An 11279-nucleotide genomic window follows, 5' to 3' on the forward strand; every position below is an offset into this window, starting at 1 on the left:
AAAAAAAAAAAAGGGGGGGGGGTAGAAACACCTAGAAATTGGCGGTTGCCTGGAATCCCACCCCCCAGAGGTAGGCATCCTGGAGAGGTGGTTTACATCCTCCAGATGTATTTGCACAGCTGGGGGACAGATTTACAGGGACAGGACTCGACCGTCACCGCACGCTTCTTGCTAATCGTCACACCTGCCATGGCATCTCCCCGAGCACGGGGACCCAGCTCGCCCTCGTGGCTCAGCCACTCCGCAGACTTGCAGTTTGTCCCTGGGCTCCGGGTTCCCGTGTGTAAGCGCGAGTGACGTGGTATCCCCTCGAAAGTTCCAGCCACGTTATCAGTAAACATTAGCCAACTGTTTTATCAGGAGGACACCATGGTCTGTATATGCACACACGTGCACACTCATGCATGTGTATGTTGCTGCTACAAACTCCTGAACGCCCCCTCTCGTGTATACATAACTGTCCATGTACTTTACACCCCCTCTTGTGTACACACAACTTGTCCACGTACTTTACGCTCCCTCTTGTGTACACACGACTTGTCCACCTGTTTTACGCCCCCTCTCGCGTACACACATGTCCAGGTGCTTTACGCACCCTCTCGTGTACACACGACTTGTCCACGTACTTTACGCACCCTCTCATGTACACGACTTGTCCACGCACTTTACACACCCTCTCGTGTGCACACAATTTGTCCATGTGCTTTACACACCTTCTCGTGTACACGACTAGTCCATGTGCTTTATACCCCCTCTCGTGTACACACTTGTCCACGTGCTTTACACACCCTCTGGTGTACACACGACTTGTCCACACGCTTTACACACCCTCGTGTACACACAACGTGTCCGTGTGCTTTACGCCCCCTCTCGTGTACACACGACTTGTCCACGTACTTTACGCACCCTCTCGTGTACACGACTTGTCCACGCACTTTACGCACCCTCTTGTGTGCACACAATTGGTCCACGTGCTTTACACACCTTCTCGTGTACATGACTTGTCCATGTGCTTTATACCCCCTCTCGTGTACACACTTGTCCACGTGCTTTACACACCCTCTGGTGTATGCACGACTTGTCCACACGCTTTACACACCCTCGTGTACACACGACTTGTCCACGTGCTTTACACACCCTCTCGCTTACACAAGATTTGTCCACGCGCTTTACACACCCTCGTGTACACGACTTGTCCACGTGCTTTAGCACACTTGTGGTGAGTATCACGCTGGGTCCTGGAGGCCCGCTCTTCACCAGCTGCTGCTTTACCGGACGTCCTGCCCCGCCCCACGCAGTCTTGCTGGTATAGCCCGGAATCCCTCCAGCGCGAGGGGACTGACTCCCAGGAGGCTGGGGGTAGTCCGGGGACTAGAACGTCCTGAGGCCAGCTGTCCAGCTCGGCCCTGTGGAAACGGGCCCACCCTGCAGCCCCGTGCCCCTGGGTCTGGTGGCGCCGTCTGTTCTCCAGCATCAGGAGCGCAGAAGTAGTAGCCGTGGCTCTGACAGCTCGGCTCTTCGCTGCGTCCCCACCTTTCTCTGCCTGCGGGAGCGGGCCTTAGCCTCACGTGCCCTTCCCAGCCCCCTGCCAGCCCAGCAGGGCCGCTCAGCCAGCCTCACCTTCCCGTTGCTGTGACCCCAGGAGACAGAGTATGGGGTGACTACAGACCGTGCTGCGACAGGGACAGCGGCCACCCCTCCTGGCAGACGTCACATGGGCCCAGACCTTCCCCAGCCACCCTAGGAGGAGCATGGAGCAGGGCTGCGTCCTAGAGGGAGGTGTCAGGGGTGTGCTTGGCACGCCCCTGCCCTTCCCCTTTCTCCAGCCTAGTCTCCATATGCACAGGTTACGTCCACCTGCACAGCCTCTTCCTGGCCATGACATCAGTCCCTGGCCTGGGAGTGTCCCCATCCCGTGTGCCCCAGAGCCTGGGCTGCTGCTGGGGGCCAGCTGAGCATCCCTCCCCGAGGGTGACCCCGTCCCCTCGGCTCCCTGGGCAGTGGCCGGCACCGTGATTTCAGCTGCGTCCCCAAGGCGCCGCAGACCGGGCAGTTGGTGACATGTGCTCTGTGTTAATTCTGACACACGTGTCTGCCTGTTTGTATGTGTGATCACACACGTGTCCCAGCCGCTCCGGAAGGTCCCGAGGGTGGGAGCCACACCTTACCTTTCTTCTGAGCCCCATGAGCCTCGGACGTTCCTTGGAACCGCGCGATAGGCTGCTCACTGACAAGAGGGACGTGGACGTGGGGCCTACAGTGTCTTCCCTGGGGAGACAGCGCCGTCCTGGACCATGCGTGCCCCATGGCTCAGGCTGGGAGCCGGCTGGGCCATCTTTTCCGTCCTTCCTGACTTGCTCCCCCTCCCCCACCCGGGGAGCCCTGGGCACGTGCTCCCATTTCTCTGAACTGTGCTCGGCCTCCAGCGAGCTTGGATTTTCCAGACAAACCGTCCTAGGGGACGGAAGCTACCTTGGCCCTGTGGCTCCCCGGGGGCATGGCGGTGTGTCTCGCCGGGCGGCTCTGGGTGGGTGGAGGGCGGCGTGCCCACGGCCAGTGACCCCGAGGGGCCTGCCGCCAACCTGGCCGCCTTCCGCAGGCCTCGTGTATGACACGCTGATGCTGAAGCACCAGTGCGCCTGCGGGAGCACTAACAGCCACCCCGAGCACGCGGGCCGGATCCAGAGCATCTGGTCTCGGCTGCAGGAGACCGGCCTCCGGGGCAAGTGTGAGGTAAGGCTGCGCCGGGGCTGCCGGGAGGGCTCCGGGGGTGAGGTCGCCACGGGCTGGGGCGCCTGGGAGCGTTCCCGCCAGGCCACCCTGTACTTGTATGTGAGCGGGAAGAGGCCTGATCTGCTTTCAACACCCAGGGCCTGCCTCCGTGTCCCCCGTCCCCTCTGTCCCCCACCCCCATCTGTCCCTGTCTGTCCCCCGCCCCCTCTGTCTCTCCCCGCTTCTCCCCTGTCCCCTCTGTCCCCTTCTGTCCCCTGTCCCTGTCTGTCCCCTTTCCCCCGCCCCCATCCCCTCTGTTCCCCTGTCCCCTCTGTTCCTGTCTATCCCCATCTGTCCCCTTTGTCTCTGTCTCTGTCGGCCCCCCTTGCCCCTCCCCCACTGCAGGAAGATGGCAGCAGCCCCCCATATGCCCACCGAGGGGGCACCTGTGTCCATCCTCTGAAAGCAAGGAGGGCACGTGCCGCCCTGCACAGGGACCCAGGAAGGCAAGAGCCCTACGGCAGGCAGCTCAGGACCGTGGGGGCAGCAGAGCCCCGCCCCGTGTCCGCCTGTTAGTCCTTCAGAAGCTAGAACATTCGGGAATTTAAGTCCGTCTGTTTTACCAGCTCTCATGATCGAGGACTTGGGGACGGGGAAGGGGCCCGAGAGCCCCGCGGTGCCCTCTGGGGCAGACAGGGCGGCACCTGCGCTGGGCTCTGGCCAGAGGCTGCACCACCGGGGGGCAGCAGCGCCCTGGCGACGCCCCTCTGGCACCGCCCGGTGCCCGGTGCCCTCCGTCCTACCCCGTGGGAGCAGGGCCTCTGCCCCGCCTTCAGAGGACTGCTCCCCGCAACCTGCTCTTTACCCTCTGGCTCCCCTGGGGGTCCCCTCAGCCGGGGGCCTCTGACAGGGCGTTTTTAGATAGAAGACTGGACAGGGAGGTAGGGGTGAGCCCGTGAGACAGGACAGAAGGGGACTCTCGGACCCCTCCGCCTCCTTCGGTCCCGAGGCAGGAGTGCTGCCGCTCTGGCCGGCGGCGGCAGGGCGTCCTTGGACCTGGCGGCCTGGGTACCAGGAGGAGGCCTCTGGGACGTGGGGTCAGACCGGCGTCAGCAGGAGGGTTGGGCGGAGGCCCGGGTGAAACGTGCGTTCCGTGCAGCGACCTCGGGGACGTGGGGGACGCGGACCTCAGGGTACACCAGCTGCTTCACGCAGCTCAAAGGAAAACGGCGTCCCTGTCCCCACAGGCTCCCACACGGGGCCCCAGGGCAGCAGATCTCGGGGCCCGGGGGCGGGACACGGGTGGTGGGCGACGGCCCTCGATGACAGAGGTCAGAGGCATCGGCAGCACACAGACTTCCCAGGGTCCCCGGCCACTTGGAGACCAGAACCTTCCGGGCAGGGCCCCGGATCTGGTGGGCGACTGCGGGGCCCAGGGCTCCCGGTGCTGCTGCGTCGGGCTCGGCTGGGCAGTGGGGGGCACGGCGCTCATGGCCCCGGCCACGCAGGGAGGCCGGGCTGGCAGAGATGTGGCCGCCGGCCTGCGCCTGCCCGCTCTGCGCCCCCATCTCTTGTGTCTGCGGCTGCCCTGGGGGNAGCCCCGGGCACTTCCCCGGTGCCGCCACGGAGGCCTCCAGGTCGAGCAGGCGCCTGTGGGACCGTCGCCCTCAGAAGGGTGACCTTTAACCTCACTCCGTAAACTACCTTCTTCTTGAAAGTTTCAGTAAACTGAGCTTGAGTCAAGAATAGTGAATTTTATGTTAATTTCCGGGGAGAAACATGAAAATAGCTATGGAGGCTCGAGCAATTTCCAGACCAAAGGAAAATGCAGAGGGACTTGCAGATAGTGACCTTAAGTAGCTGACGGCCCAGCGAGGATCGAAGGAAGGGGCTGCTTTTCTGTGTAGGGACCTCGTGCACCCACCCCCCCTTACGCGGAGCTAAGTAGCAGCACCCACCCTCCCCCTTACCCGGAGCTAAGTGAGCAGCGCCCACCCCCGAGAAGGGACCCAGCACTTAGAAGGCAAAGTAGTAATTTGATGCCAAATCATTTGGGTGACAGGGAAGGTTAAAGCGTCAAAGGCTGGAATTATCTTTCTAAACGTTTTTCAAAGTTATAATTAAACCGTAAAGCCTCCAAAACATTTTTCAAATAGTTTTAAACGTGGTGCTGGGTGCTATTTACTTTTTATTTTGCAAGAACTAAGTAATTGTGTGCCCGTGCACGTACAGATTCAGTTTCCTTTGGGGTGACGGTTCCGTGAGAATTCCCTTCTGCCGAGCGAGCGAGCCCGAAGGCGCGGGAGCCGTGAGCACGTGTCCCTTCTGTCCCCGCAGTGTATCCGCGGACGCAAGGCCACCCTGGAGGAGCTGCAGACGGTGCATTCGGAGGCGCACGCGCTGCTCTATGGCACAAATCCCCTCAACAGGCAGAAACTGGACAGTAAGAAACTTCTAGGTATTTCAAGGCCTTCTTTACCTTTACCGCCCGCGCTCGCTGGCCCCGCCCCTTGAGCGCCACCCACCAGGCTCCGTCCTGCACCTGCGCGGGGCCTGCACCAGGTACTGAGCGGAGGGCGGGAGGAGGCTGCTGGTTCCGCGCCCACGTCGGGTGCCGCGGACACCGCACTTGACAAGCACTGGCCTTGCGGAATGTTCTGTGACGGCGGGCGGATGGGGGTGCTCCAGCCACGGCCCTGCTGCCAGCCCCCTGCGGCAGTGAGCCTGGGGTCGGGCAGAGGCGGGGGGAGGGGGGCAGCGGCTTCTGCGCTGGGGGACAGCTCTAGTGTTGAAGGAAGGAACTTGCTGGTGGTGCTTCTGCCTGGAGGGGTGGGGAGTCTCAGCAGGGACCTGCAGCCTGGCTGGTCGGGAGCCTCTGCACCCTCCGGGCCCTGGGCGCAGACCCCACCCCCATCATGACCCGTCCTGGGCACCGTGCACCCCAGCCTCCCAGCCACCTTGAACCTGGAGGAACTCGGTGGGTGGCCTGCTCCCAGGTGTCCAGAAGGCTCTGTGATCTCCCGAGCACAGCGCTGCGCCGTTCACTCACTCGTGGCCGCAGGGGCGTGTTCCCTGCTTCACTCATTCCCTCATTCAGACATCACTCCTGCAATCATTTACTCCTTCGCTCTTTCCTTCACTTACTCATGCACGTATGGGTGTGTTCACTCCTTCAACTCATTCATTCAGACCCTCACTTGTGCACTCATCCCTCCGTCCCCCCTTCCCTCACTCATGCACTCATGCGTGTGTTCCCTGCTTCACGCCTGCACTCACTCGTCCTGTCCTTTGGGGAGTGCGTCTTCTGTACTAGAAATCCTGCAGCCACTAAGGACCTGACACAGATGAAGTAGCCTTTGTCCTTGGAGAGCGGGAGCTGGCGGCTGTGAGGAAGTGGGGGTTCTGGCGTGGGGTGGCCGGTCATAGGACCCCCTGAGCCCCACTGCCCTGTAGTAACAAGGTTTTTGTTTTTTGTTTTAATGTTTTATTTATTTCTGAGAGAGAGACAACATGAGCAGGGGAGAGTCAGAGAGAGAGGGAGGTACAGAATCTGAAATAGGCTCCAGGCTCAGCACAGAGCCCGACGTGGGGCTTGAACCCACAAACCGTGAGATCATGACCTGAGCTGAAGTCGGACGCTTAACTGACTAAGCCACCCAGGCGCCCCAGTAACAAGGCTTTCAAACGGCATGAGTTCTTGTTCTAGGGACATAAAAACCAGCAGCTCAGGAGAGCCTGGGGGCTGGATGCCAGGTGGACGGCAGGTGCCAGCAAGGGTCCTCCTGAGCCAGTGCTGGGGACAGAAGCCACTGGCTCCACCCACCAACTTGGGCAGCTCGGTTTGGTCGAAGGGTCACGTCGGGGGCTGGCCAGAGGTCCTGAGAGGCCTCCCCAACCCCATGACCCTGGACAGAAAGGGCACAGGGCTCCCTGGCTGGGGTGAACATCCGGAGCTGAACAGGGTGGGGCACCAGCCTGCCCCCCCCACCTCCCACCCCTCACCCCTGCAGGCTCCCCCCATGCTGACCTCTACCCCAGGCAGACATTGCAGACCCCTCTGCAGAGAATGACCAGCCCAAAGGAAGCTGACAGGATGCCAGCTGGGAGCCACAGGTTCAGAAGACCACTGTGCCTGGAGCTCCCAGTGGCTCTTCGGTCCCCAGTCCTATGCATAGACGACCAAGGGTTACCTCCTCCCCAGGGAAGCGCTAGCGGAAAATAGATCCCGAAACAGGGCAGCTCAGAGGACAGATTTCTGGGATAGGTCAGGGACAATGTGAAGAAAACTAAAGCTGTCCTTTATAAAGAGAGGAGCTGCCTCATCCACGTAACGTGGACAAGTGCAGGGAGAAAGGAGGAGACCCGGAACACTCCAGTCACATCAGACAGTAGAGAGTCCTGGGCCGGAGGGTAGGTGGGCTCAGTCCTGCCTCAGCCTCCGCAGAGCAAAACCGGGGCAGGAGCTAGAAGGCAAGAGAAAGAGTAAGAAAATCCGGGGAGCGTTTCTGGCACGCAGGCGTTTCCAGAGAAAGAGAGAGGGAGGGAGGAGAGCGTCTTGGAGCGACCATGGGCGGGCCCCAGAGCCACAGGGCGAGCCGCGGCTGCCCGGGCCTTCGGGGAGCGGTAGGGACAGTGTTGGATCGGCAGGGACAGGGGACATGGGGAGGTGCGTGAGATTCCAGGGCGGGCGCCGCACGACGTCCGCGCCCCTCGCCAGTTCTGGGCAGAGGCCTTCCCAGCCTGCAGCTTCGGCCGAGCCGGAAGGGCGAGGAGGAGCCAAAGCAGAGGCACTTGCAGACACGCTTCCTCCAGAAGGACACGCGGGCGGAGCCGCGCTGCCTTGTCTGCTCCGGCTGCTGCCCCCGGGCACCGCGGCCAGAGGCCAGAGCCCATCGCTCACAGGCTGGCAGATGGAGGGCTGGGGTCGAGGTGCCACACGGTGGGCGTGGGCCTTCCACCTCACAGGCCTCGTTGCGCCCTCCCTGGGGGCCGAGGGGAGGGAGCCTGGCTGAGTCTTTCCCAAGGTGCTGACTGCATCACGAGGGCCCCGCTCCCATGACCTGACTGCCTCCGAGCTCTGCTCGTAATACCTTCCCCTGGGCGTCGGGGTCCCAGTGTGTGAGTTTGTCAGGAGAAGCCAGCCCCTGTGGGATGCCTTCCCCACCTAGAAGCATCTAGAACAGCCCGGAGCAGGGTGGCCTAGGGTCTGTGCCAGCATCTTCTTGGGCTTCCTCCTGCCTGGCCCCTCAGACCCTGCGGCCAGCAGTGCCTGGGGGCTCACTTCTCCCACCCAGAGAGGGAGCTGGGGCCTGGTGGGTTCAGCAGGACCCAGAGCCGCTCGCTGTGCTGGCCGCGTGGTGGGTGTGGTCCACAGCCAGGCCAGGTGCTCTGGCTGCCCCAGACCCCCTGTGAACCCCAGGGGAGCTGACGCCAGACACGCCCCAGAGACCCCCCCCCTCAGCCTGTCCTGTCACGGGAGCCACCCCCTCACACGGGCACCTCTGTCCTCCGCTTACACAGCAGGGTTTGTTCTCGCTGCTCGAGTCAGGTTTTCAAAGCCCAGCCGTCGTGGTTTAGGGTACGCCGTAGGGGTGACGCCAGGTGTGTGGGGGCAGTCGGCAGGAGGGAGGTCCCCTGCTGGTGTGCTCTGTCCCTCGGTGGCGGGGGTTCAGGTGTGGACTGCAGGGGCCCAGGGCCTTCCCGGCGGAGTGGAGTTGGGACTCGGGCAGCGGGGGAGGTCTGAGCTGCCAGCCCCGAGGACGGGTCGCTGGTGGAAGGCCTGGGCACTGGTGGGGCCAGAAATGGTGGGAACCCGGCAGAGCTTGTCCAGAGAGGAAAGGGCCTCCGCGCGGGCCAGGCCGGGAGCTTCAGAGAGGAGCCTTCCAGGACGTGGACGGTGGGGAGGAGGTCGGCGGCCTCAGGGACGAGCTGAGCAAGGGGGCCGCGTGGAAAAGGCCAGCGCGGCGCCACGGGGAAGCGGCCGCCAGGGCCCTGCGGGAAAGGCCGCTCCTTCCAGGGCGGCACCTCGGGGTCCGGAACGGCCTGCAGCACGGGTGAGGATCCTGTGGGCCCCGCGATGCCAGTGCTGCCCGGGCACAGCGCCGGTAGTCCCCCGACCTCACGGTCACCGGGGGCTGTCTGGACGGCCCCGCAGCGGAGGGCAGTGTCTGCTCCGTCCCGAGCGAGCGCGCTGTATGGCAGCTGCGGCGCCTCCTCTCTTAGCGGGGCTCTTCCCGGTTCAGCCGCTGCTCCCTTGTCCGCCGCCAGAGGCGGTGTCAGTGGAGCCGCCCCCAGAGTCCCTTTGCGCTGGTGTGTTGTTCTCGGACAGTGACGTTGGGCAGGAGAAGGCACGTGTTTCCACGTCGCAGGTAGGGGCCAGCTCGGACGCTCCGGCAGGAGAACGGACCAGTCTTGGAGCCAGTTTCACACTCGGTCTAAGACGGATGAGGAACGAGAGACGAGGCACATGCGGGGTCTCCGGGGAGAAGGGCGGCAGGCGCCACCGGGAGGGCCTGGAGCTTTCCTAGCGGCTGACCCTTCATCGCTGCCTCCTGGACCCAGTCCGCGTGGGGCTGCTCTTCCTCGCTCAGCAGCACCGGCCCCCGAAGGCCCTGTCCTGTCTCTGGGTCTGCCGGAAAANTGGTGGCAGAGCCTGTGCGGGGAGCGTGTGCGTGGTTCACGCTGGCAATACCAAGTCGTTCCGTTTCCTTCTTCTTTTCTGCTGCACACGCTGTTTGGAAACCCGGCCCCGTTGCTCCGAGGACCCCTGACCGCCTGCCTTCTCTGCACCTGAGATCTGTTTTCAGCCTCCTGGCGATTGTGCTGATGACAATCAGCTGTGCGGAGTCATCAGTCTGACTGCTCCGGGCGTAGTGAAGTTGGAGACTATTCTGTTGCTAGCATAACCCTGATCCGGCACTTGAACGCTGCCGTGCGAGTTCCCCGCTTCTTTAAATCGAGCCCCCAAATCTCAGCCGTGTGCAAGGAGGCCCGCGTGTTGCTGAGGCGCAGTGCCGNTGACCGCCTGCCTTCTCTGCACCTGAGATCTGTTTTCAGCCTCCTGGCGATTGTGCTGATGACCAGGAGTCATCAGTCTGACTGCTCCGGGCGTAGTGAAGTTGGAGACTATTCTGTTGCTAGCATAACCCTGATCCGGCACTTGAACGCTGCCGTGCGAGTTCCCCGCTTCTTTAAATCGAGCCCCCAAATCTCAGCCGTGTGCAAGGAGGCCCGCGTGTTGCTGAGGCGCAGTGCCGCTCCGCCGACGCACACCGTGGGTGCTGAGGGGTGTGGGCCACGGCCTTGGCTGTTCCTGGAGGCCTGGCCGTGTTTTTGAGACAGGCACCTGGAAAGGGAACCTGGTCACATGGTCGAGTGGTGCCTGGCGGTACTTGGGAGGGGTGAGACCCCGTGTGGGGGGCAGCGGAGGCCTCACAGGAATGTGCCCTCCGCGGGCCCCCGGCCTACCTCTCAGCAAGGTGGCCCGTAATGCATCCGCACCCGCTCTGCCTGGACATTTGTGGCCTCACCCAGATGATGGTGGCCCCAGACCACAGGAGGCCCGAGGGAGCCACAGGCGAGCAGGCAGCCGAGGGGAGTGGGAAGAGCTGTGCCGAGAGCCGGCCCTGGTTCCGGCGGGGGCTGCTTCCCGTCCAGGCGCGCGCCTGGCGCCCACCCGAGGGGCAGGAGAGCCTGTCTTTTCCTTCCATCTTGGTCTTTGGTTGCTGGCTAATGAGCATAGTTACAATATTTAAATGATTTATGCTTTTAACGTAGACAGTATTGGCTCTAATTAAAAATAGATCTCTAGTTTCTTAGCAGAGCCCCCTTCCCCCTGGACTGAGGCCCGTGGGTCTGCCGCAAGTCACGTCCACAGACCTGGGGTTGCCAGGGAGGAGGCTCTTTCAACCCCTGCACCACGTTCCGCGACGGGAGGAGGGCCCGTCACGCAGCCCCAACCCCAGGGCCGATCGAGGGCTCCCTGCCCATCCCGGGACTCGGTCAGGGACCTGGGCCACGAGGTGCACACAGGGCAGAGCAGGACGGCAGGAGGCATGGCACCCGTGCCCTCTCCTGCCTGGGCTGCTGCCCCAGCCACCTGCTCCCTGCGCGGCGGCTCCCTGCGGAGGGTCACTCGAGGGGCAGGCTGAGCTAGCCCCTCGGGAGCCACCGGCCTTGACCCTGTCCCCCCCCGGGCTCCTCCCCCCGCACTCACACATCTGTGTGTTCCTGGCCGTGGGCCAGCAGCGGGCACGAAGGAAGGAAGGCAGATGTGTCCCCCCACCCTCGCAGGGCACACTCCCAGAGAACGTGGCAGTAGGAGCCACGGATCCAGGCAGCGGCAGCCAGTCAGACACGGCGGGAGGAGAGCGGGTGGGGCGCAGGGAGCGGCAGGACTGAGGTCAGGCCCCGGCGTCCGGGCATTTCTGAGGTACCGGGACGGGTGGCTGTGTGTGCGCCTGGGCCTGGGTGAGCGTGCGCCTTGCATGACTGTCAGGTGCGCAGTAGGACGGTGCAGGCCGGGCCAGCCCACCGTGTGGCCCCCAGTGGCTCGGTGCCTGGTGTGG

The 11279-nt window shown here is 63.1% G+C and overlaps 1 protein-coding gene across 1 annotated transcript in view; it reads left to right on the forward strand.

Moving 5' to 3' along the window:
- The window catches only part of HDAC4 (histone deacetylase 4), a 278417-nt gene that overhangs the window by 234194 nt on the left and 32944 nt on the right, over positions 1-11279 (forward strand). Inside the window, 2 exon segments of the mRNA XM_077757417.1 lie at positions 2600-2733; positions 5050-5170. Of these exon segments, the coding sequence (XP_077613543.1) occupies positions 2600-2733; positions 5050-5170 (255 nt within the window).

The sequence above is a fragment of the Crocuta crocuta genome, unplaced genomic scaffold, assembly GCF_008692635.1.
Source record: "Crocuta crocuta isolate KB4526 unplaced genomic scaffold, BGI_CrCroc_1.0 scaffold290, whole genome shotgun sequence".
NCBI classification, from domain to species: Eukaryota; Metazoa; Chordata; class Mammalia; order Carnivora; family Hyaenidae; genus Crocuta; species Crocuta crocuta.